Source organism: Chiroxiphia lanceolata, chromosome 11, assembly GCF_009829145.1.
Source record: "Chiroxiphia lanceolata isolate bChiLan1 chromosome 11, bChiLan1.pri, whole genome shotgun sequence".
Lineage (NCBI taxonomy): Eukaryota > Metazoa > Chordata > Aves > Passeriformes > Pipridae > Chiroxiphia > Chiroxiphia lanceolata.
The window spans coordinates 15,769,055-15,794,911 of record NC_045647.1 but is presented as its reverse complement, the minus strand read 5'-3'; the positions used below and the strand labels follow the sequence as shown (position 1 = coordinate 15,794,911).

At 49.7% G+C, this 25,857-nt stretch overlaps 1 protein-coding gene across 3 annotated transcripts in view; it reads right to left on the bottom strand.

Annotated features, from left to right (window-relative positions):
• STAB1 (stabilin 1) overlaps window positions 1–25,857 on the bottom strand; it is a 63,215-nt gene that overhangs the window by 6,249 nt on the left and 31,109 nt on the right. For 2 of the 3 annotated variants that reach the window (XM_032699453.1, XM_032699455.1), the window contains exons 21-60: window positions 25,401–25,502; window positions 24,360–24,446; window positions 23,901–24,012; window positions 23,237–23,420; window positions 22,877–22,970; window positions 21,815–21,973; window positions 20,913–21,008; window positions 20,450–20,545; window positions 19,810–19,857; window positions 18,854–18,984; window positions 18,350–18,461; window positions 18,056–18,133; window positions 17,590–17,691; window positions 16,999–17,106; window positions 16,422–16,553; window positions 16,107–16,235; window positions 15,325–15,381; window positions 14,446–14,541; window positions 13,162–13,357; window positions 12,548–12,643; window positions 11,611–11,656; window positions 11,115–11,194; window positions 10,099–10,224; window positions 9,551–9,624; window positions 9,125–9,199; window positions 8,436–8,555; window positions 7,403–7,450; window positions 7,203–7,286; window positions 6,168–6,314; window positions 5,878–6,015; window positions 5,198–5,257; window positions 4,913–5,089; window positions 4,289–4,375; window positions 3,696–3,842; window positions 3,460–3,525; window positions 2,712–2,940; window positions 1,920–2,069; window positions 1,095–1,199; window positions 556–663; window positions 261–454 (exon numbers count right to left, since the gene is read on the bottom strand). In XM_032699453.1, the coding sequence (XP_032555344.1) occupies window positions 261–454; window positions 556–663; window positions 1,095–1,199; window positions 1,920–2,069; window positions 2,712–2,940; window positions 3,460–3,525; window positions 3,696–3,842; window positions 4,289–4,375; window positions 4,913–5,089; window positions 5,198–5,257; window positions 5,878–6,015; window positions 6,168–6,314; window positions 7,203–7,286; window positions 7,403–7,450; window positions 8,436–8,555; window positions 9,125–9,199; window positions 9,551–9,624; window positions 10,099–10,224; window positions 11,115–11,194; window positions 11,611–11,656; window positions 12,548–12,643; window positions 13,162–13,357; window positions 14,446–14,541; window positions 15,325–15,381; window positions 16,107–16,235; window positions 16,422–16,553; window positions 16,999–17,106; window positions 17,590–17,691; window positions 18,056–18,133; window positions 18,350–18,461; window positions 18,854–18,984; window positions 19,810–19,857; window positions 20,450–20,545; window positions 20,913–21,008; window positions 21,815–21,973; window positions 22,877–22,970; window positions 23,237–23,420; window positions 23,901–24,012; window positions 24,360–24,446; window positions 25,401–25,502 (4,476 nt within the window). The remainder of the gene's footprint in view (window positions 1–260; window positions 455–555; window positions 664–1,094; window positions 1,200–1,919; window positions 2,070–2,711; window positions 2,941–3,459; window positions 3,526–3,695; window positions 3,843–4,288; window positions 4,376–4,912; window positions 5,090–5,197; window positions 5,258–5,877; window positions 6,016–6,167; window positions 6,315–7,202; window positions 7,287–7,402; window positions 7,451–8,435; window positions 8,556–9,124; window positions 9,200–9,550; window positions 9,625–10,098; window positions 10,225–11,114; window positions 11,195–11,610; window positions 11,657–12,547; window positions 12,644–13,161; window positions 13,358–14,445; window positions 14,542–15,324; window positions 15,382–16,106; window positions 16,236–16,421; window positions 16,554–16,998; window positions 17,107–17,589; window positions 17,692–18,055; window positions 18,134–18,349; window positions 18,462–18,853; window positions 18,985–19,809; window positions 19,858–20,449; window positions 20,546–20,912; window positions 21,009–21,814; window positions 21,974–22,876; window positions 22,971–23,236; window positions 23,421–23,900; window positions 24,013–24,359; window positions 24,447–25,400; window positions 25,503–25,857) is intronic. The other variant, XM_032699454.1, reaches the window with a different exon arrangement.

Here is a 25,857-nt window from a genome sequence, read left to right as displayed (position 1 = left end):
CTTAGACACAGGAATGGGGACAAATGGCCTCAGCATAACACCCCCAGGACCATCCCCGCAGCCAGGCAGCAGACCAAGAGCATGGTGTGGTGGTGAGGACCTGCAGAGTGAGCACAGCAGCTGAGGGGACCGGGGAGGAGGGGCAGGGGACTGTAGTAGTGGGGACACTGTCACATCAGTGTCCTCCAGCAGCCTGAAGCATCCCCTGGCAGCCACCTGGGATGGCAAGAGGATCTCCCCAGCACAGGGGCCACGCTCACCGGGCCGGTGCTGATGCAGGAGGCGTGCTGGCTGCAGTCACCGTTCCTGCCGTCCGCGCACCTATCGATGGGGTCGCACACGTAGCCGTCGCCGCTGTAGCCGGGATCACAGGCGCAGGAGACGTTCACACCCATTTGGGAGCACTGGGCGTGCCGGGCACACCCCCCGTTGTCCTGGCTGCACATGTCGATCACTGCGGGGGAAAGTGCTGCGTTAACTACACCACCTCATGGGCGTCGGTCCGACTGCCCTGCCCACCATCCCTCCAGCCCAGCCCCCGTGGCTCCCCTGTACCTGAGCACACTCTCCCGTCCCCCTCGTAGTGCAGGTCGCACTCGCAGAGGTTGCCGGCGCGGCAGACGGCCTGGGGGTGGCACGGTGGGGAGCAGGTGGGGGTCACCACTGAAACCAGAGCACACACGGGTCAGGATGATCTAAGGGCTGTGACACGGGCACGGCTGCCATCACCACCACCTGCCCCATGCTCCCACCTTTCTTCTTCCCCCCTCTTCTCTGCTGCAGGTGCCTTGCCCAAACACACAGGGCTGTTACTCCATCGGATACACCTCAGGCCTTCACCTCAGGCTCAAGCTCTTTTTGGAGCACCTCTGAGCTCAGGGGCTTGTTAACATTCCAGTGAACCTTTCCTCCTCCTCCTCTTCCTCACCACCCCAACCCTTGTGAAATTCAACAGATCTCAGGATGAGCCTCACAACTGAGAGCTTTTTGGAGATATTTCTAATCTGCTGCTTGGACTATCCAGCTACTGCAAAAGCAGCCATATGGCAGCAGGTCCCAGGGAATAGTGGGTGGTGGGGCTTGGCATCCCTCACCTGTTCTGATTTCACAGCGGTCTCCAGTCCAGCCCTCGGCGCAGAAGCAGAAGCCGTCGCCGTGCAGCCCCGCGTTGCACACGCCGTGCTCAGTGCAGTTACACTCTGGGAGGAAGGGATAAACACACCATCGTGGCACCTGCCTTGGTGGCATGTGTGGGCAGGTATGAAGGTGGGCATGGCAGCACATACAGCCCTTCTGTCACTGTCCTCCTCTGTAACAGGTGTCCTTCACAGAGGAGGGAAAGCCTCTGCATCCACAAACCCCCATCACTCCTCTCCCCTGGGCATTTCTGGAAATGTGCTTCCTCACTGAATCCCTGCAAACATTCAGCTGTCAAATACATTCCTGGAGAGCCCATAAGGCCCAGTTTGGAATGGTAGGATGGAGGGACTCTTCTTTTCCTTCCCTTGGCTTTTGTCTCACATGGGCACATCCCATGTGCCCTGTTGAGCACATCCCAGGAGATGCTCTTTCTGTACAGGGTCCATCACAACTTACGTGTCCCCCAGCTCAAAATACATCTTAATGCTTTCTGTCAGCCTGGGCTCTCAGCTGAGTTGACCCTGTGGTCTCATCACAGAGGTGAGGCCATTGCCAGCATGGCTGCACTGGCCACAGCTCCCAGCATGTGCCACCCAGTCTTGTCCAACTACAGCTGTCCGGCAAGACCCCAGGGAGGGATGTCCCCAGCCCCAGAGGTCTGACTCGAGCGCTGTGGGGACTGTGGCAGCTCTGATTCCCATGCTGTCGGCTGCGAGGGGGTCAGCCCAGCATCTACCCCCTCTCAAGCAGCACCACGTGCCACAGCCACCACCCCGTACCTCGGCACGCGGGGCCGTATCTGCCGGGCGCGCACAGCTCGCAGCTGGTCCCGATGAAGGCCTCGCTGCAGTTGCACCTCCCCGAGCCGCCGATCTTGTCGTCGCAGGTCCCACGGTTATTGCACGGCGCCTCCAGCCCCCCTGGGCACACTGCAAAGGGGGCACCTTAGTGAGGCTGAGGTGACAAAGGTGACAAAAGGACCCTGGGCTGGAGAGGAGCCTCCCGCTGACACTGAGCCTGCACACCAGGTGCCAGCTGAGCTCCCGCTTATGGCGGTGCTTGGACCACAGGCAGCTCAGGCAGCCTGGGGAGTGAGTGCTGGGGACATCCCACGACAGCAAACTTTGGGAATGGGGGCAAAAGGATCAAATTTGGCATGGCTTCCAGACTGTCTGCTGCAATGTGCTGTGTCTGCACCCCACGCTAACTCAGCAGATTCACCCAAGGATGTGAAAGCTGCCCATGCACAGAGCACAGACACCAGGGAATGGCCGAGCACCTAAGGGTGAGTGACATGTCTGACAGACACCCCCTGGCAGCCCTGTGCCCAGGGCTCTCCATGGAGTCAAGAGGCTCTCCAAGGAAAGGGAATTCCCTGATATGCTAGTCCACACACGCTCCCAGGGGATTGTTCCCTGCACTCTGTACAGGCTGGGGCTCCCTGCCTGGGGTTTTGCCCACCCTTCTCCAGGGAAGGACATTCACGGAAGCAAAATGTCTGTGCTGAACCAGTAGTGCCACCTTCCCACAGGAGAAAGGGCTGGGGTGGGAAAGGGTTGCACGGCTCTTACCCCGACAGTCTCGGCCGTAGTGGTTGGCACAGCACTGTGGGATCCACTGGCTGGAAACGCAGCTCCTCCTGCAGCCTCGTCTCAGAGGCCCCCTGGAAGAGAAGTGTCTCCTGAAGGGGTCCCACGGGGAGTGTGGTGGCCACGACGGCCGCAACAGGGAGTTGCGGTGAAGCAGGAACGTGTTCCTCAGCAGCTGGTTTCCGTAATAGTAGCAGCGCCTGGTTTCCCCCTGTGAGGGAACAGGCAAAACAGAGTTCGCCACATTGGTCACTGATAACTCACCTTGACTTTTCTTGTGCCACTCTTTCAGTTTTATGACAAGTGACAGAGGCTGCCTAACATGCGAGGGGGCTGGTGACAGAGGAGCCACAGATGAACCTCAGGGATGTGCCAGAAGCCCACAGTGAGAATGGGGTACAACCTCTGCCTCCCAAGGCTACTCTCCAGTGGCCAGGCTGAGCTCTTTTGCTTTAAAGCACCCAGAGCCACCCCAATGCTGGTGGAAGGACCCCTGTGCCACTGTCACCCACATAGGGGCTGACCAAGCAAAGACCACTGGAGCCCCTGACCCCATTTTTCTCAGCCTAGCTCCTGCCCTATGGGACCGTGTGCCTTGGGGCAGGGCATGGACAATGTGAGGGACTTGCCACAGGCAGGGAGGGGCCTTCATTTTGCTGCTAAAACATGAGGGACACGTGGGTATCAGTCCCCCCACAGGCCTCCTTGGTGACAAAGCTGTGAGCTTTACCCGTTGAACGGAGCCAGCAGGGCAGGGTGGCTCGAAGCCACAGAGTCCGCAGCTCTCTGTAGATCCCTGTGGAGGGGAGAAAGAAACCTCACAACAACTCAGCATGTGCTGCTGCCTCTCTTGGCTGCTCAGAGCTTTGCCAAGGAAGAGCAGCAGGCCCTCCTGACATCCCTCGTCCTAGGCATGGCACGGCACGTGAGGCACAGATTCTCACTGAGCTCATCACAAGTGCTTACCTGTAGCTCAGTGAAGCTGAACTTATCACACCGAGACCCCAGATCTGGCGGCTCCAACAGTCTATCAATGCCATAAGCAATGCCCCCACTGAATTCCATGTGCCTCTGGATGATGGTGGCATCGCCGTTCCCCACCAGAATCTCCCCCTAACAGAGGAAGAAAGCAAAGTGTGACTCCAGCACATCCTACATCCTGGTGCACCACCCAAAAGTTGCCCATTTTTGACTGCCATGATTTCTTAATCACCCCAAGAACTCTCCAAAATCTCTGTGCTCACGTCCTGGACAACATTTTCCTGAATAACACTTTTCATAGCCACTTCTCCTGAGGATGGCCTCTGTCCAACATGTGCCAAGGCTGTGGCACCATGGGGGTGGCTTCGCAACCAGGTCATTGTGACATGTGTGTGTAGGTGCCACACACCCCCACACCTCCCTGAGCTGAACACAACATCTTGAGCCTCTCTGCAGCTCAGCTGCCTGCAAGCACCCCAGCTCTGTGTTCAGTTCCTGCCAGAAGCATCAGTGGCTCCATGGCCATGCCCAGGGACACCTGATCTATGGAAGCTGAGCCCGGCATTACCAACACTCACCACGTGGGTTTTGCTGCAGCTGAACGAGATGGTGGAGCCGTGCATGGTCCGTATGGTTTCGACCTGGGGCATGTTACCAGCAACAATCTGAGGGAAATAAGAAGAATGTGAAGGGAGAGACAGGCAAAACTGGCAGTTCATACTAATGGGGTGCTGCCTGGTGAGGACAGGGGTCAGCAGCCACACTCAGAGGGGTGTGGCGTGGCAGTACATGAAGGTGGTGTGGGGTGGCACAGCACAACTATGCTGGGTTAATCCCAGATTCCTGAACATGAGAGTCCAGTGTGTGAAAGTAGGCCCTAGTTTTTCTCAGCTGGACTTTTCCCTCATTTATCACCCCTGTAGACAAGAGCCTGTTTGTGAGCCTTGCAATGATGCTCTGGCAGTGATGTGGCCTCCCCAGGAAGGTGATGACAGAGGGTTTCAGCTCAGCCCCCAGAGGCTCATGATGAAGCTGTAGTTGCCTCAAATGCTCCAACAGCTTTGGGTCTTCCCTAGACAGCTGATGTGCTGCGTGTTCCACAGCAGCAATAATTTGGCAAGGTCACTCTGACCTAACCACAGGCAGGTGGTGGCACCACGTGTAGCCTCAGGAGGCAGCAGCCTGTGTGCCATCACATTTACCTTGGTGTCCCTGATCATGTGTGCCTTGAGGAAGGAGGCCAGCACGTCCCGGTGCTCCCTGCGGTACAGGTACTTCTGCCTGTCCTCGGGGAGAGCGTTAAAGGCGGCGTCCGTGGGCCACAGCAGCGTGAAGGGCCTGTGCAGGGGGTCACCGACCAGCGGCAGCAGCTCCGCGTCCTGTCCGAGGTAACAGGGGACACAAAGGAAAAGCCACAAGCCCCAAAACTGAACGTGCACGTGCATAAAACCACCTCCCCACAGAGCGGCCCGTGTGAGGTCACTCACCTGCAGCAGCTTGCTGTAAATGCTGTACCCAAAGGCCTCTGCCACCTCCGTGACGTTCTGCTGCAGAGGGAGGAAAGCAAGCAACTGTCTCTAAGGGTTCCCCCTCCAGCACCAGCAACACAGTGGAGAAACCAGACAGTTAACAACTGCAGCAGCTAAAGACAAGTTTCTCTCTGTCACCATCATGCTGATGATTTGGCCTGGGAAGGGATGGCATTTGGCAGCCCCTGCTTTTCTGATTCATCCTGGACAGACGCTGCTATGGCAGGAGCTGGGATGAATTCCAGCACCCTGTTGTGCTGTACAGAAAATGTTATTTTGTGTAAAATGCAGGATGTATAAGCTCCTAGTGCTTGCTTGAGGAGTACCAGAGAGGCATTGGCAATCTCTCACTGCAATCTGCTCTGCGCTGGAAAAAAGTGTGATGGTTGGCATGGGACACATCTCCCCACCTACATCCAGTACTGCTGTTCCCTAGTGATAGATAAGGCTCCTTCTGTTCCAAATATGGCTATGCCACAAGTTCTGTCACCTTCACAAGCCAAATCCATGCCCTCAGACAACCCCTCCACAGTCAGGAAGAGGGAGGAAGAGCAGCAGATGCAGCCTTGTGCTGAGGCAGTGCTGTTGGGAGAGAGATCCTGGCCCTGCCCTCACCACAGCCCTGCCTTCAGCCTCACCAATGAGAGCTTGGAGGAGATGTTACGGTCCACCAGGTCACTTGGAATGAGGATCTTGTTGATGAAGTGGATGACCCCGTTCACGCCGATGATGTCACTCATGACCACCTTGGCTTCCCCGTTGAGAAAGATGCTATTCTGGGGGAGAGGGGACATGATGGGGCATTCACAGCCATGGCACCACCCTCTGAGCGATCTTTGGCCCTGGGCAAGCCACTTGCCACAACCACAGTGGCTTCAAATGACAGCAGAAGGGACATCCTGACAGGTGGGACAGGGAAGGGAATTACCTCGTTCACTGTGATCTTTATTTTGTGACCAGATAAAGACGTGAGGGACTCCTGGGCTTCCAGGTCACTGGAAAGCAATTTCTGGCAACCCACCATGTGGTAGCGAAGCAGGTCCCGGAGGAGATGTCTGCTTTTCCACTCCTCAAACTACAGGCAGAAAACAGAGGTCACACTGGGGCACTTTGCCTTGCACACAGGGCCTCTGCTCCCTGTGAGGCAGACCTGGATTGCCCAAGGCCCCTCTGACTCATACCTGAAGGAAAGCCAGTCCCTCCAAAACACAGGGAATGCACAAAACAATTTGAGAGCTTTGGGAATTTCAACCAGGTTGACAAAACCAGCATTTAGGTTCTTTGAGGAAGGACAAATGACCACATTTTCCTTGAAGAAGTGACATCTGGGATATGTGATCTTTGGGAATTGTTCCTTTATTGGGCATATGGGAGCCCATGAGAAAAAGGTTGGGACTAGTGATGTGACTTGTCAGTGATGGGATTAGGATATTCCATTACACTGACACCAAAAAGCTGTTGGTGAAGAACCCAGCTCACAGAGAAATGAATAGGGATGATCTCTCCTCCCTGCAGGGCCCACTTGCCCCGAACAGCCCACTTGTTGGCAATAGAAGGAAGGGAACTGGGCTAGCAGGACCTGGGGCACAGAGAAGGAATAAGAGGTCTCTGTCACAGCTGCCTGGATGCCTTGCTGTTACCAGGCCTTACAATAGCCATGGGCAACAAAAGCCAGCACACATCACTGCTGTGGCACAGTGCCTCTGAGCCCCATGAGAAGGGGGTCCAGTGAGGGTCTCCTTACAACAGGAGCCATGTCCACCTCTGCCCAGGCTCTCCTCGGTGAGATGCCTCCAAACTTCTGCTCTTACACTGGTGGAGAACAGGGGATGCCTTTAACCCTTCATGGTTCAATTTTAACCCCCTTTGCTTCAATTTACTGGGCAGAGCAGTCCCAGAGGGGACACTGCCACAACTGGAGCTGTGAAACACCTGACAGAGCTTGGGATGGGAGGACACTTACTGTTGTAGTGTTTCCTATGAAATCTGTCTGTGGGACGAAGACAGTGAAAGGCCCTGCCCCACTGAGTTCTTTGATGTTTTCTGCCTGTGTTAGAAGAGCATTTGTGGGAAGGCAAACAGAAAACAAGGTTCCAGTTAGTAAGACTGCAGAAAAGCGGGATTTACTGCACAGAGACAAGGACAAGGCTGTTTGTTACCAACCTGTATCATCCTAAAGAACACGGATGAGTCTGGAATCCTTCCAAGCTCCTTGAACAAAGAGAATCAGCTGGTGTTAGCACTGTGCTCCTCACCAGCCAGCACAGTGACCTGTTCCTTCTGCCCCGGGTCAGTCTCCCACCCTTATGGGGCACCAGTTCTCCTGACACACCATAGTGATCTTCCCTCCCTCCCTCACCAGCACTGCAGGGAAAAATGACATGGATGTTGCAGTGACCTCTGCCTGCACCATTCACATCACAAGTGCTGCAGGATGGCATGGACAGAGTGGAAAGCTGGCTGGTTCTGCAGCAGCTGTCTCATAGGTAACTGCCCCTTGCTCATGGGACACCTTGAGTGCTTCACAAAACCTCTGCTTTAACCTCCCTGTGCTGCCACTACCAGTGCTGGGGTGCTGCCCAGAGGGCAGACATACCTTGGCAAGGCAAACTCCCTCTCCTTATCACATTAACTTTCAGTAAGAATAGAAGCACACAACAGTCCATCTCCTTTCTTCTGGCTCTGCTATGGGGATGACAGATTTTATTTGCCACTAGCTGGAAAGGTCACCTGCTTTCCCAAGTACAGCCATTGTATTGGCAACAGAACTGGACACAGACTGCTGCCCTCCAGACTGGATCCCAAGTCCTGGCATGGCCACAGGGGACACCTGCCCTCATCCCACTGGGCAGAAGTAAATTGCCTTGGGAAAAAACCAAATCACTCCCATTTGCCTAAAACATGAAGAAAACAGCCCCTGGAGGTATGGCCAATGTTGCTGACAGAGCAGCAGGATGTTCCCAGCATGGCTCCCTTTGGAACAAAGTCATTTTACTGTGACTCTCTCCCACAGCTGGCACACCAAACACACCTATGATTTATGGAGAGTTTGTCTCAGAGCACCTGTTTCCACTCCTACACCACATTGATATGACACTGAGATCAGCTCACCTGCACCTTACACTTGGGAGGGGAGGGAGTGTTTTGCTGCAGGGCAGGGGACACAGACACAGGAGGTGCTGCACGTGCCTCTCACCTGATGCACTTTGCCACGGCAGGTGAAGCCATCTCCAACGCTGTGCCAGGAGCAGGAGCAGTTCCGAGTGCCTGGCCCCGTGTACTTGCAGAGCCCAAAGGGGCTGCAGCCTCCGTTGTTCTGCCAGGGAAAGCAAAAGGCCTCCATGAAGGGGCATCTCCAACAATCTGAACAGCCTGTGGGAGCTCCCACGTGGGATCTGCAAACCATTCTTCCTCCCCCCTCTTTAGTGCCTTAGAATAAACCTCACCCAAATCCCTGAGGGTTTTCCAGCACCAAACCCTCCCACGAAACAAGACTTTCTCACCTCAGTTTGGAACCCAGGGTGATGACAAACCCCATGATTCAGAGGGACATCGAGAAATGGCAGTGATGCTGTGAGCACAGATTACTCTGAAGCTTTTGGGCACAGCCCACACAAAATGGGCAGAGAGGAAAAAGCCCACCTGCCTCCAACCCTGTGTCACTGTTTCCACACTGAGGGAGTGCCAGGTGACCAACACACTCGAAGGTCATTGTGAGAGGCAATGGAAACCAGATACACAAGGAAATCCCTTCAGTATGTGGAAAGGCAAGACAGGCAGCTCCAAACAACCAGGCTAATGCTGCTCTTGCTGTCAACTACTGGGAGAAAGGAACACCTCAAGGCTGTGGCCTTGGCCTCTGGTAGCAGCAAAATGCAGACATACCTGTTCACACAGGTTGATGGGGTTGCACTGGCTCACACCATCCCCACTGTAACCAGGAAGACAGTTGCAGGCAACCTGGAGGGAGAACAGATCCTCAGTCCGAAACTTGGACACAGTAAAGAAAACACACAAGGGCTGCACTGGATGGAAGGCATGTAGTGTAACACCCATTGCTGCATTCATGAGTAACCACACTTGCATCCACAACAAATACAACCCGAGACTGCCTCCAGCCTCTGGCCAGCAAAGCCATCTGCTTTCATGGAAACAGCCATCTTTTCATGCTCTTCTCAGGCAACTTCTCTGTGTGGAAGGTAGTAAGCACAAAGCAGGGTACTGCAAGGGGCAGGACTGTCTCTAAGAGAATTACAGAGCTGTGACAATCTCCATAATAATGTTATCCTGACATCCATCCTACATACTCACCTTCTTTGGGCCTGTTTTGATGCACTCAGCGTTGGCGTGGCAGCCCCCATTGCTTTCAAGACAGAGATCAATTTCTGCAGCAAAACAATCAATTATATTAATAATAAATTATATAAGTTATTTTGCAAGGCAGCTGGGAATTAGTGATCCAAAAAGGTATTGGGAAAGCAACAGGGAGAACCTTTCCACCTTGGGAAACACCTTCCTGGGAAACTGTCTTGTGGTGGCAAAGGAATAGGAAGCAACTGCAAGTTCTACTCCTGCCACATGTGGGTTTCTAAACTGTGGTAAATGTGCCCACAGATAATTCCATGCCTGTCTGGGTGTGCGTTGAAGGATATGAGAGGGCTGGACTCTCCTCCAGCTCCACCTTCATCTCAGAGCACCGTTGTGTGAGCTTGCCCTCACCTTCTGTCTCTGGGCCTCTCCATGACATGGATCAGGGCTCTTCTGGTTTGACACCAAAACACTAAGGCTTTCAGGCTGGAATGCCCCTAAGCAGAAATGATGCCTCTCTGCTATCCCCAGAGCAGGCACTGAGCACTCACCCAGGCAGAGTGTCCCATCCCCAGCATAGCCATCCTTGCAGACACAGGTCCTCTCTCCTGGGGACACTTTGGTGCACACAGCGTGCACGGAGCAGCCACCGTGGTCCATAGTGCAGGGATCTATTTCTGGGACCACAAACAAGAGAAGCAGAATCAGCTCAGAGCACCTGGGAACAATCAACTGTGCCAGAATGATCATCCACCTTAACAAAAATCGTGTCTTGTTAAAATCCCTGTGTTTCTTGATGAAAATGTTGGTCCTTTAAGGGTCTGGAGCCTCATCCAGACCTGAGAGTGGTCAGTTCAAGTAAGTAAGCTGAGCTTAAGTAACCTCCAAACTGGACTAATAAGTCTTTCCCTCACAGCATTTGCTCACTGAGGACTAATGGTTAGATAAGAAAAAAATATTTTCCTGAACAGTGTAAATGGTGGGTTTTTTTCTTCCCCCCCCCCCCTCACATTTCAACAAGGACAATACTGAAAAGATACTGAAATGTCTACCACTGTTCTGACTGTTACAATTTTATCACTTGTTTTTCCCTGGTCTGTTTGCTTTTGACATAGACCAGGTTTGTAATGTAGCTCTGGAGTGGTATCCCAAATTTCTACCTCATTTTGGCACAACTACTGCACTGCTTCTATCTGGTTTTGGCATGGTCAGCAAATAGAAGAATCACAAAGTTCTAGGGAATTGAAACATCCATATTCCAGGGATTCATGGACAAAACTTATATCTTTGCCACCATTGCTGTAATATAAGAACAAATACAACCCATTCATGTCCATCTCTCTCCACAGGCAATAGAAACTGCCCTCCTACACTTGCCTGCCTTTTTATCCCTCTCTCACAGGCTTTAGGAACATCAAGAGCATCCTGTGTAAAGCTCTGGACTGGAAAACTTCTCTACCAAAGCACAGCAGAGCTCATGATGGATGACTGAGAGGAAAAGGATTTGAGTGATCTTTCCTCTGGCAGCATCACGTCATTTATTTCACTGTGTCTTCAGTGGATGTACCTGTGCAATGGGTCCCATTCCCTGTGTATCCAGCAGAGCAGAAGCACATAGGTAGAGAATCTGTGGAACTATTGAGGCAGCTGAAACAAGAAAGGGATAAACAATCACTAATGGCACCTCCTGATTTGCTCAGCCAGCAGGAAACAAGTACAAGCCTGGCATGTGCAGAGACCACAATGACCACAGGAGGAACATGCTGTGGATTTCTTTACAGCACCAAACACTCAAGTCATGCTGGCCAGGACCTGGCATCCAGGCCATCCACACATGCAGAAGGGACTTGGAATGAATTTATGCTCAGACAGACAAAATCCTTGGGGAAAATGGATGTAGTTCAGCACCAAAGAGAGTTCCCAGAATGGAACTAACTTTTAGTTCCATTTTAAATGAGTAGGCACCTTCTCCCACACCTCTGCAAAGGCCTAAACACAGAATCACCTCTGAGTAAAACACTCACAAACACACACGGATGACTCAGCCCCTTGTCTGCACTTACTTGGCCATTTGATGGCAGGTGTTATTGCATAGGTCAGTCTTGATTCCTGCAAGAGAAGGACACAAACGTGACTTGGCATTTTCAGTTTAGCACGTGTTGGGGCCATTTCTGCCAGCTAGAGAAATGGACCCTGCAAAAGGCCTCCACGCTGCTAGGAATGAAACAATTAATGAAGCCTCATTAATCCAGACATACAGAGCCATTTGGCTTTGGCCCTTTAGAAGCAAAAGATGAACTGTTTTCATGCTTTACATTTACACTAGATAGGACATCTCCACTCATTTTCTATCTCTAAATGCCCCCAAAGCATTTCACTTCACTATAAAATAAGTCTTTGTGTGCAAACCTTTAAAATGCCAAAGTATTTAGAAGTTAAGGTTTCTCTCCACCCAAATGCTAAACAAAATCCCAAGTCAATCTTCAACGTGTTATTTTGACACACAATGACAGATTTATTGATAATGGCAGAATACAGCCTGAGCTCACCTAAATGAATAGATCTGTGAGCAGAAAAAGCAGCTCTGCAGACACAGTGGCCCTTTTAAAATTCAAGTGAAGTCCTGCCACCCTTTTAGGCAAGTAACAAGAGTCATGGTCAACCCAATCTGGTTGAAAGCTTCCATCTCTCTTTCTCTCGGGGCTGTTATTGTGGTGCTCCAGTCTCAGTGGAGAAGGAAGCAGGGGATGGGCTTTTCTCAATATGAGTTTCATCCAAAGATCTCAAGGGTTCATGTGCTGTTGGGGAAGTTAAACTACAAATGCAGCTTCTGTCTGGGAATGAGTGAGCACAGTCTGAAAAGCTTTCAGGAGGATGAAAATGCGACTGTGGTCACCTTGCTCAGCTAACACAGAATTCCTCTGGCAACTAAGGAGGATCACACAGATTTTTGTGCTAAAAAGACAATGTTACACCACAGGCCCCTTCACACTCACGTACTCTCTTGGCAGGTGGGGCCCTTCCACCCTGGGAAGCAGTCACAGCTCCCGTCCCCTTGCAGTCCATCGTTACATATCCCGTTGTCACAGGCACATTCTGCAGGGGGAATACAAACACTCATCACTGTCAAACCAACCAGCTCTCACAAGCAGAGAGACCTGCTGCCATTTTGCTGGCTGCTCTGTTCCTAATCCAACTCACCAAAGTGCCATAAAGAAAATGTCACAGGAGTATCAGCTCCTGTTCCCTCACTGCCAGGCCAAAAAGCCCAGGAATAGACCACTTGCCTCTACTTTCTGTAGAGAAACATCTTGGTTTTGGGTGGCAACAGGATGAGCAGCACATGTGCTGTGGCACATGCTTTGGCTTGAGGATGAAAAATGGGGCCACTCCTCTGGCTGACCACAAGTGCTCGCTCACTCACTCACTCACTCACTCACTCACTCACTCACTCACATTGTCCCACTCTTGTGGCCTGCCAGTCATTTGCCTCTCTCAGAAATTTTGGGATATTTCTCCCTTCCCACCACCCCTCCCAGGAGCTGAGGCATGGCCACTTTCCTCCCTTTGCAAGCAGGACATTCGAGACAAGCTGCAGTAGCCATTGGTGTCACCTGATTTGCAGTCAGCCCCGTATCGTCCCACTTCACACATTTCACAGGCAGTGCCGTGGAAACCCTCCAGGCACCGGCACTCTCCGCTGCCCTCCATGCCATCCTGGCATTCCCCGTTCCCAGAGCACCACTGGCCTGGCTTCCCTGGGCACATATCACACATGTGTCCGTAGTAGCCGGGGCAGCAGACGGACCTCTGGAAAACCAACAAGAACAAGCTGGGATGAGCCATCCTGTGCAGCACAGACAAGGTACAGCTTTACTGGGGAAGCTGCTCTGTTGCTTTAACTACGCAATAGCCATGGTTCTGACAACATATGAAAGAGCCAGGTGTGTGCACAGGTAGGATGGAGTGAACACCCTAAACCAGGGTGTTCTGTGGCCCAGAGCTTCATGTAAAGCTCTGCATGGCCCTTGAGCAACACTGGCCCTTTGGTGAGTAACTCAGATGTTTAGTCCTGTGCCCCTCCAGCCTATTTCCTGCCTGTGTCCCCACTGTGTCTCTCTGTTGGGCAGAGAGAGGCTGATTTGGTTCCAAAGCCTAAATTAACAGCTCTCACTTCTTTCTGCATCTACCCATGGAGGGAAGAAACCATGACGGGACTAAGTACAGATGAAAAGAAACATCATCTAATGAAGGGATGCAGAAGTGCCCAGTGAGGTACAAGTGCTGACTGAAGCTCTCCCTGTGAGTACTGTATGTCCAATTCCCTCTCTTCCTTCTCTAAATCTCCCATTCCCACTAAACTTTCCCAGGAGATGCTGCAAAACCTATAAGACCTCAAATTCATGCAAGTTTTTATTTTACCATTTCCTTTTCAAGTGTTTTATCCCAGACACACACTTTCAAAAAACTGGTAGGGGCTGTCACTTAACACAAGGTGCAAGACCTTCTGCTCCTCCCTTTGATTCGGCTCCAATTAGTCATCAGTTATTTGGGCAGGCACATGCATAAGGAAAATACCATCATTCATGCCTCACTTCCTCAGGAAACCAGACTACAAACATTCAACTCCTTCTCTTCCTCTGGAGGACAAAACCCAGGGCAACAATACCAAAGCAGCAGATCATAATCCATCACTGTGCAGACATTCTTGCAGGTCTGTTTTTGCTCCAGTGCCCTCCATCTCCAGGATGGAGAGCGACTCCCAGACAGGCCCAGCCTCAGCTATGCCATGGCACGGACACAGCCAGGACTTCAGCACAGCCTGTACTTCCATAGCTGTACTGCTGATACCCATCTCACTTTTGTCAAAATGAATCAGAGGCAAATGTTTTTCTCACCAGAGAAACTTTTGCACAGGTGAAATGGCAGCCAAGTATTCCTGCATCCCCGGAGCGCAGCTCGCAGCGAGCGAGATTCTTGCTCCCTGGCAGTTCCTGAGGATATAATTAACACAGATACAGAGAAAGGATATTACAATATTTAGGCAAACAATGTAGTTTTTAGTTCATATGACAGTGTTCTTGTTTTGTGTTCTACAGGAACAGCCCTAAACATTTGGACTGTCCAGAGCTGAGACCAATGAGGCATCTCTGGATGTGAGGTCACCACACAGAGTCAATTCTGTCACCTGCCAAATCCTTGCTGCACATGTCAGTCTGAATAATGAGAAGAAAGAATTGGAAAATTTTGGGCATAAAGCAATGAAGCCTAAGAAGCCAGATGTAGCTGTTATGCAATTCACAGCCAGCGTGGAGATGAGATACTTAGTTATTTTCCTCTCTGGAAATGTTTGTCACTCACAAACAAGCTACAGGCACAACCAGCCCATCTGTGTGAACAAACCAATGGTCCAGGCAGGGAAATTGCTGCTGGCACCTCTAAACTGGCTTTCCTTGATGGTAATGTGGAAAGAGTGAAAGATGAAAAAAAAAAACAAACATCTTTTCTTCTCTGCTAAGTGGGGAAACTAAAGGGCTCCTAAAATTCTTTGTCCTAAAAAAGCTTTGTACAGAGCCTCGTGATTCATGTCCATGTTTTTCCTTTGTAACCCTCCCTTGGTTTCTGCTTTCTCTTACAAATCTTGGTAATGGATGAGCCACAGAGGACTCAAGGGCACATTTTTTCAGGTATCAAGATATCATCTACAGAGCAATAAAAGGACATCAAAGCACTATCTGCAAATAGTCTGTGAACTGTCACACGAATCAAAGACTCACCACAAGAACTGATCCAGAAGGACACTTGATCCCCTTCTCACACTTGCCGCATCTTGACTAGGGCACAGAGAACAGGACAAGTCACATGTGTGCCCTCTACCCACGTCACACCAAGACACTAATCCTGAATTACAGCACAAATGGTGCTGTACTGGCTGCTGGCTGGGACAAAGACAAAGATGTATTTAACTCCATCGCTCAAAACACCAAAAGAAGAGATCATGTGCTACACCTTTCCTGAATCTCTGAGCTGGGTAGGGCTTTCTTAAGGCCTGGAGTTCCTTCATGCAAGGCTGCAAATACTTCTTCTTTTCTGATATGTAGCAGGCAGACCTACCTCAGTCTGACCCTGAAATCTTCAGAGCCACAACGTTCATGCAGGCTGGACTTTGGCCATGACTCCTTGGCAGCCCAGACAGCATTTTCTAGGGCAGCTTGTGGCCATGGCATGCAAGAATTGGACTGGATTCTCTTTCCACAGTTGAGTATCTGGGAGTCCCTGCATCAGCCTGCACCAAGGCTGGAACACTGAGAGAGCCCCAGCAAGGGAACTGAATGTCATCTGCACAAGAGCTGCAGATCTGTTGCATTAGAAGTACAGAATCTGAGCCTAGGATGTGCCAAGTCTCCAGGATGTTCCATTTCACACAAGGTTCATCTGGGGTCAGACCACAAGCTACCGTCTCATCCATGAGGAGAGACAAGGCAGATTGTCTGTTATCCATCAGTTTGGTTCAGCAGGTGGAGAAACCCTGAGAAATGGTGATCAGCTCCTTGATTACCTTTTGTATGGTGGTGGTGTTGGCAGTGCAACGATTCTTCTGTATCTGGAGCACCTGCGACACCCCGACCAGCATTCCGTTCTTGGTCTCGAGGAATTTTCCATCCAAAGGAATATTATTGACAAACTTCTGCAAAGCAGAAGAAAACAGCAAGAAGAAAACTCCTTTTGCATGGATTGCCTGGCAGCTGTCAAACAGTCACAGCAGTGAACTTGCAAGGGTGTGGAAAACAGAAATAGGTGTATCCAGCCCCAGCCTTAGGAAGTGATAGGTCAAGCCAGATCCTCAAGTGGCAGAACAGTCTGCCTCCCTTACCTGGGTGCTGTTCTGGTAAAACATTAGCCAGTAGGAGAGTCCCAACATGCTGTTCTTATGAATTCCACTTCTCAGGTCTGTGGGCAAGAGCTTTTCTCCCAGTACAATGTGGTACTGCACTGTTGCATTATCCTAAATCCAGAAAAATACAAATATTAGGACTATTTTGATTTCCTCCCTGTAATTCAGTCAGAGGTATGGCATAAGAAATGTTCCTAAGCATCTGTAACAGCTAAAAGCCCACAGAACCTAGTAACTCTCTATCACAGGTGACTGGTCACACAATAATTCTCTTACTTGATGAAGTCCTAAATGTTTTCAGACCTTCCAGAACTCTGAAAATTGTCACAGATGTGCACAGTCAGCCAGGAAAGGGAATATATTGTGTCACCTATCCACATACTAATCTAATCAGCATTTGAGCCTTGATATTCTTTTCAGATCCCATTGCAACACCCCAGGAGATGCTCTCATTTCTGTGCCACATTTCTCCCAGCTTTTAGCATCAGATGTGTGTGTCCTCTCCACGGTGAAACAGTGTGTACATATTCAGACTGCAAGCAGGCAGTGAGCTTACCAACTGGGTCACATTGGCAGCATGGCAGTACTCCTCAATGGAATTATTTCCAGGAACAAAAATGGTGTATTTTTCAGAGGACTCGATCTTCCCAGTGAGCTGGTATTGCTACAAAATGTCCAAACAGTAACATTAGTTATTATTCTTATACTCACTAAAAACCAAACCACACATGAAACCAATTACAAAGGCAAGAGGAAATGCTTGAAAGTGGAATATAGAACTTCTGCTCAGCCACACACATCTGATTGCTTGCTCTTCATCCTGACTTAAGCATACCTTCTTAGCTACGAACAAGCCTTCCCTTCCCTCCAGGCTTCTCTGCCCTGTCAGGCATGAGAGTACCTGCAGTAGGCAGGTCATCTTCCACTGTAACACATACCAGTGATCTAGAGATCTAACTGTAATTACATACCTCTTTGGTTGCTCAAAAGAGCTTTCCTAGAAGATTCCTCATGAATGGTGGGAAATGGGTGATCTCCCTTTCCTCACATGGCAGTCCACATTTTGGTCCACCAGAAGAGGGTAAGGTGGGACTTTGCTCAAAAGACAGTTCTGACAGTGACAGCAGTGCTCACCTCAGCTGCTTACCTCTAGCAACTCCTTGAATGTGCTGAATGAAGCCACTGACTCGAGCTGTTCCTGCAGCCCAGGAGGACTCGGTGGGACATCTCCTGAAGGTGGCAACAAAACCTGGGGAAAAAGTGGGTTCATAAACAGGGCTGGGCAAGGGACCCTGTGGGGAGTCACATCAGATTCCTGCCCTGCTTGCAAGAAAGGCAATCAGAAAAGGCCTCATTTTACACAATTCTGCAATAGCCTGGACACTTCTGTTAGCCAAGAGAAGGGAACTCCCCTCCTGCTTGTCCTGGAGACAAATGTTTTAAACATTAAACAGTGCTGCACAGGAAACATCTGTCAGGACTTGTGATAACTTGATATATTTTTGCCTTTATATCCCTTCCTAGCTGTCCAGACATGTATTCCTCCTTGGCCCCACCACAGAGGCTGCAACACAAACCTGCTGCTACAGCTGCAGCGTTTCCCAGTGTCGTACCTTACTGAGGACATGGATAATGCCGTTGCTGGCAGGGATGTCACTGACAACTATACTTGCATTCTGGATGGTTAATACCTGCAAAAGTACCAGAGGGAGAAGCAAAAAGGTTAGAAACTACCAAGTAAGTGCAAACCAGATATATTTTCTTTCAAAGTTGCACATGGTTAGTGTGGATACAGTTTTTGTGTTTGAGGGCATCACTGCCCCATCCAGGCTCCCCACTTGGATGCAGCAGCTCTTGAACAGTCAAATTTGAGGTGGGTGCACGAGCCTTATGTAAGAAACCCTTACACTGCTCGTGGTGTTTATCTGCCATCTGGTCTGTGGGTTGAGAGTGGGTAATTCTGGCCTGTCGTACTTTTTAAGCTTTTCAGCAGTGAAGACACCTTCGAGAAAGTGGGCCCTGGAGGGAACAAAGGCAGGTAAAGAAAAGATTAAGGAACTGTTGGTAACAACAGGGAGATAAGACTGTACCACCCAACATTCACATCTCTCACATAAAGTAATTAAGCATGTGGAGAGAACAATGGAGGGAATTACTTGTTCTGATGCCATCTGTGTCAAAAATCTCTCTCTGAAAATATGTGAAATACATGAAAAACCCCCCATTTCCAATGGCTTGTGGTCCATTATGTTTTAAATGTCTACTAAGTGCTTTGCCTGCTAGATATTTAAATTTGCTTCTATATTTATCTCAAGATAACTCCTTATTGGTCATGTGCAATCAGAAATCCAGTTCATGGCTCTGTTACTGTTGTTTGGCAGAGTAAATGAAAAGCAGGAGGCTCCTCATACCTGACTAAAAATGGCAGCATGTAGGGGGTCAACCAGAAATCTTTCTCAGTGTCACTCAAGTTCTTGATAGCTGCCTCTGATGGCACCAGGACAGTGACATTGGTTCCTGCTGGGATGCTGAAGAGAGATTTCTGTTGTCCAAAGCACAAAAATGAACAAATAAGACACGCCACTGCCACATCTGTAGTGCAAAACACAACCAACAGCCATCCCACTCTCACAGTCGTATGAAAGGGATGTGTAGGAAGGTGGCATGTGCTCAGCAGCACAGCAGACTCTCCTGGCTCTCCCAGGCATGATTGCCAAAGGAAAACCTGCTGCTTTAAGCCTTACTTTTGTGCTGCAGTTACCCTTCAAACCCATTCAGTCATAGCCATAAACCCTTTCTTAACCCTCAAAATCACTCTTAGGGGAGGGACCAAGATATTGCTGGCAAAAGCAGTGTATGGTGCAGGACAGGTGAGCTAAAGCTCAGTTAAAGGCCATCCATCATAGTGCATTTCCAGAGACTTGCTGCAGTCTGTGGAGTGTCTCTGCCATTCCCACACCAGAGACAGGAAAGCAGCAACAAGAAAAGGTGCAAACATACAGTCTAACTTCTCAAAAGATGTTCTTCTGAAAAATAGCATTACCATGCTACCCTTTCTTCTTTCCTTCTGAGCTGTTTTTTGATGGCCAGGAGTTACAGATGGTACAACCATGAAAATTCAGTGTAACACAGCCCCAGCTCCCTCTCGTTCTAGAAACAAGGCCCCCAAAACACATTTATGACCCTCACTGTACCACAAACTCCACAGCTTTCCTACATGCCTGCTCTATAACAATTTCTCCTTCACTGTTTTTTTGTTTTTCTCTAATGAAAAAGATAAATGAAGTTGCTGGTCCTCTAAGAGCAGTGTTCACAGACTTCACCTCTACAGACCTTACCTGTGTGGGTGTCCCTTGGCTGCTCTTACCTTAACCCAGCTGTAGAAACCCGCAAAGTGGGAATTCCTGGCCAGCTCCTTCCAAAGAAAAACAACAGAAGAGTTACCCCTGCTGAGCACAGGTTGCAAGGCTGGGGGAAAGGAACCCTTTGCGATACCAAATCTGGCAATAATGATTTAGACATTCCTCTCACTTCACAACCAGCACAGGCACTGTGTATTGTGAGGAGAGATGGGCACTCCTAAATGCAAATTTCAGCCATTAAATCTATATTCCCAAATAAACTCTTTTCAATTCATCTGCAATTGCTCATGTTTACCAGGAACAAGGATTAAATCCACAGTGGCCTTTGATATTTCTAATGACAGAAAATGGGCCTGGCAAGCTCTGACTTGAAAACCCTTCTGAACAACAAAGAAAAGATGACTTATTGCACAGGACAGGTGCACCCTGCACAGTGGTGAAGCAGCTTAGAAATTATTGCCAATTTTTTCGCTGGCAAAAATTGGCCTTGGCATCAGTTCTGTCCCTGTGGCCTTGGAATACACCTGTGCTGTCAGGCTGGTGCTGGGAGAAGGAGTCAACTCAGGTAACAGTAAAAAGTAAAGTGAGAGCAGAGCCAGTTCTCTCCAACCTCAAAAAGATCTCAGACATTTGCTTGTCACTCACTTTTAGAATGTCCCCGTAGCACGTCATGCCATCCCCCATGTAGCCTTCAGAGCAAACACAGGATCTCTCTCCTCCACCAAGGGGCACACATGTAGCCTGGGAATACAGGGAAAGGGAAATTAGAGAGCAAACACAGGTGGTGCAGTGTTACCCTGATCTCAGAAGTGAATTCTGGCCTTCCACAGCCTGGGCTAGAGCAGCACACACAGGCGCCTTCCTCCTGTTGTCTGTATGGTGGCACTGAATGTGCACCTCATGCTGCTAAGCCTACGTGATATCTTTGCTTGTGTGAACTCACAAAAATCAGAGGATCCAACTTCACAGCACCTTGGTGGCATGACAGTAAGGTGACATAACATAAAACCTTGCAATTCTCTCCATGCCATGGCTGCAAATCCTCTGTCAGGGAGCAGATGAACTCCCACTGCTGTTCCAGCCCTGGGACAGCTCTTTGGCTACTCACCAAGTCGTGGCAGCCGCCGTTGTCCATGAGGCAGGGGTTGATTGCATCACAGCTGTGGCCATCCCCAGCATAACCCCTCTTGCAGACACACTTGCTCTGCAAGAAAGAGACACTATCAGTGTCCTCATTTGCTACCCTAAAAGGGTCTAGGGCAGCAAAACTTAATTTATTTTCCCAAGTTTTCCTCCTGGTCCCTCAAGACCTGGAAATGTGGAGATATTTCCCTAGCAGAGCATCATCCTCTCTCACAGCACACACTCTGCCTGGTTACTCAAGTGCATTGATCCCTTGCACTGTTTGCCATGGGGGTCTCTTGAAGACAATGGTTTCCACCTTTATTTCCGATTTTTCAGGCAATGACACAGACTTTGTGAATGGTAGAAAGAGGAAAGGAGTTAATTTCAAAGCCTCCTGCTTTCACATCTCAGCTCACTAAAATCTGCTAAGACTTGGTATTTTCAGCACATTGTCCAACACTCCCCTTGTTCAGTGGGAAGAAGCACCTTGAGAAGCAGCATCCTGGGAAGCCACCTCTCCTGTGTGCCTTCCTCCTGGACCAGCTCCCTCCACAGACTATCTGAACAGCTGCACATGCTTATCAGTGCTGTGATCTGGGAACAGGGGATGCAGCAACTGATACCTTAGGCCAAGCTGGATTATGAAGCTTAGTCTCTTCCCTTTGCTGCATGAAACTCTCAGAGTTGAGCAGGATCCCCAAACACACCCGTGCATCTCACACGCCGGCGCACTGTGAGGCTGCAGCTGCCCCCGGAGTTTCTGGCAGCAGACAAACAGGCTCTGCTGCTGGCCAGCCCAGTTTTCACCTCTGGCAACCCCAGGCCATCTCAGAACAGCTGAGGAAACGTTAAGTCCACCATCAGGCTGCCCAGCTTTGCCCATACCTGCCCAGGGCCGATGTAGACGCAGTCAGCGTTGAGGTGGCAGTTCCCTCTGCTCTCCAGCATGCAGTTGTCTATGGCCACACACACCTTCCCATCCCCAGTCCAGCCCACGTTGCACTGGCAGGTGGCAGTGCCAGGGCCTGTACTGGTGCACAGGGCCTTCAGGAGAGGGGAGAGAGAAAGAATTACACTCAGCAGAAGGGAGAGAGAGCAGTGAAAATACAGCAACAAATCTCCTTCATCACACTGTGGAGAATTTCTGAATGACTAACCCTGGTTCCAGCACTAGGGATGGAAGCATCTTCTCCACAAAAGTCATAGAAAACTTCATAGTAAAGTGATTCTGGAAACATTTTGTGTTTTAAGAGAGGGAGGCACTTGTGCATAGGTTCAGAACTCCCAGGGCATTCATTATCATCCTGTAAAGCTCTTCCATTACAGAAAAAGTATTTCCTGAAGAGGAGGACCACAATCTCCTGCCTGACATGTGGGATTAAATTAATGATGGAGAGCAGATCTCTCTCAGGAGAGACCTACTTTGTACCCAGTGGTACATCATATTTCCTTCTACATGCCCAAATGTCTTCCTCCTGCTGAGGAGTCTAATTTGTGATGAGGTTTGACCATTTGGCAGTAATTGTCATCACAAATCACCATGTTTTTTACTATGGATAATAATGTAGTGTTGATGGCTACTGGAAGTATGAGTAGGAGCTCACAGTTAAGCTACAGCCTGAACACCACAAAAGAAAAGTTAACACATGTTAGAAGAGCTCGAGGGGAATATCAATGCTAACCAAAAATTATCTGTACAGCTAATTTCCATAGCTGCCAAAATATCTGGTGCAAACCATCCAAACTCTCCTTGGAGCATCACATTTTGGCACCAACTCAAATGACTGACATCCTTGCAGTGACCATGTTAAGGCACCTGCTATTCCACCTGATCTTACAGACAGGGAAATTTGGCACACAAAGTCTGTAACAGTTCCAGGAGTCCTGGATCCCTGCTCTGATTGACAGGAGCTGCTTCTCCACGTTTCACACTCTGACCCCACTTACATTCTGTGAACAACCTCCCCGTTCTGGCTGACTGCACAGGTCGATGGGCTGGCAGGAAAACCCATCACCTTCGTATCCATCCATGCAGATGCACCTTAAAAGTATAAGCACAAAAGGGACACAGGTGGAGCAGTCCCTCTGAAAGCCAGCAGAGAGCACAAAGGCAGAATGAGCCTCTCAAGCAAGGAAGAGCCTGACTTGGTTTCTAGCAGGTTGGCTGAGTTACTCAAACAGTCCTGTGAGACAGGCACACGGACACACACAGAGCCACAGGCTGGCAGCCCCACAGCTGTGAGTGCCTACACAGTGACAATGTGCAGTGACAATGTGACCCTCAGTGCACCTGCCACACAGACTGACCTTGCTGTGTCGTTGAGGCTGCAGACAGCGTTCTGGTGGCAGTACTGGGACAGCCCGCTCGGGCCACAGTTCTTGGATGTCCTGTCGCAGAATTTCCCGGTATATCCCTCCTTACAGGACCAGGACTGACACACACCACCACTGCCAGGCCTGTTGTCACAGACACCATGGACACAACCACAGTCTGTCAAGCACATGGAGTAAGATCAGTAAGTACAAAAAGTCCAATATCCACCACAGTGTAGACTCTCAACTTTCCTTCACAACCTCAGTTATCATCCCATTTGTCTTTGACAGAGAGACATCTGCTGAGAGACATCCATTATAACTCAAAACCTGGCCAGGGAACAGATCCTGGATCCATGTTATTTATAGGGTGTAAAGACAGGCTCAAATTTAAGCTATGAAGCTCAAGGTCATTGTCAACTATCTTTTGTTTCCTAGCAGGAGAGATCTAAATTTGGTTGATGTTTCCAAAACCCCCATTGCCACTGTCATATCAGTGGAGTGTTTTCTCCACTGCTGTTTGAAGGGACAGCCATGATGGCACTTCTATCACTTTTTTCATGACATTGGTCTTGCCAGAAGAGTATCCAGGATACATGAACCTGCACTATATCCTTGTCCTACATTCTCCTCTGGTTTCTCCATCAGAGTCACCAACCTTCGTCACAGTTCTCGCCGTGCTTGTTTGGGTTTGCACAGATGTGACAGGCTGTTCCTTTGAAACCCTCAAAGCACTGACAGTTGCCATTCCCCTGAATGCCATCGCTGCACTGGAAGGAAAACAAAGATGAAACCAAAATGATTGAAACTCAGGGAACAAAGGGAAAGCCAAGAAATTGATATCCATCAAAGGCACTTTGATACTTGCAGTAACAAATAGGACTTTGAAGAGTGGTGGTAGCAATGTAAAATCCCACAACAGCCATGACCTGATTCACATTAGAGCTCAAGAAAGAAAACCCACTGAGCATGTGCCATTTTCCTTGGATCTTCTGCTTCCACCACTGCAGGCTCAGCCCTAGACCACAAACTCTGAACTGTACCTACCTACAACTACACCCTCAAACCACACCGATGGAACTGCTCATTGCAATGCAGCAGGATCCTTCACACTTACATTTCCCCGGCCATAGCATGGACTGGAAAATCCCCCTGGGCATGGCATGCAGTCTGGACCAAAGAATCCTTTGCAGCATCCAGGTTTCTGAAACAAAAGCAAAATTGGTAAGGTACGGCATGACTTGACAAGAACGGCCTGGAGCCATCCTGTGCTCATAGTTCTGAAATCCTCGTCTCTGCCACGGACTGAAATGCACTGTCACCTTTGGCATCTGTGTGTCTAGGACCTCCTGCACTTATTTTTCAACAAAACCCTGCTTTCTGCTCACAGACTGTTCTTCTCAGAACAAACCACTATTTTCTGTTCTCTCTCTCTCTCTGACTTAAACAAATTGGGTCCATGTTTTCTATGAGCTTTTAATTCTTTAACAGTGCTGGCCCACTCGCTCCCTCTTTATTCTTGCCCAGGACTGCATTCCTTTGGAGGATGCAGCAGTCCTGGATAGCTGGCCTTGTCACAACTCACTAATGGAAGAACAACCACAAGACAAACAGTCAGCAGTATTTCATGAAACACCCCCAAATCATTCCATGCAGCTGGCACTTTGAGAGCTCAGGAGCTGCAGACAAACATGAGGTCCATAAATTCACAAGGAGCAACTTTACTGAACCATCTGACAATGGTTCATAAACAGGATGCAATCACTTCACAGCTTACAGCACTTTCCATGTGCTCAGCTTCCTTTGGGAGAAATGCTAAAGCTGGGACACCCCAGTTAACTCTGCACCATCTGCCCCATGGCTTCCTGCAGCTTGGCTGGTCACAACTAGGGTGGCTTTATTTTATTTATTTACTGCACTCAGGTTTAACTGAGCTGCTTTCTCACATTTGCAGCAGGTTGGTACCCCGTGTTCTCTCTGACAAAGAAAAAGCAGGTAGCTACATCATGTGATGGTCCTGGGGACAGCTTTTGCATGGGACAGTTTTCCTTTAGATCCCACCCAACCCTCTCAGCTCAAAGAGTCAGAGCTCTGCTTGATGAAAAAGGAGCAGAGCTGAGCCCCTGTCAGAGGGAATGTGGTTTTCCATCACACTCACCGTGATGGTTTGATTGCAGTACCTGGCGCATCCCTTCTTCAGGACATTCAGGCCTTCTGGATCATGGATGTAGACACATTCTTTTGGGAAGAGCGTTGGTTCCTGTACAAACAAACCAAGTCATCAGCACTGTCACCTTCTCCTTTGCTCTTTTTGCTGCAGAGAGCAGCTACACCTTATCTGTGAGCTGAGGAAGTTCACTGAGGAGCCAAGGTGAACAAGATACGGTTATGGCAGCACCAGCAAGAGTGAAGGCACATGGTGGCCTCCTCTTGTTCCCAGCAGTCCACAAGTCTGAGCCAAGGTGTTGCCCTTTAGTTACAATAATAGTATCTATGATAAGGGACACAGCAAGAGTAAGGGGAGAGGGTAGGGAGAGTGGGGGAGGAAGGGAGGAGAGGATACAAGGGGGACAAAAGGGCACGGGGAGGAAACAAAGTTTATGAAAGAGGGGAGG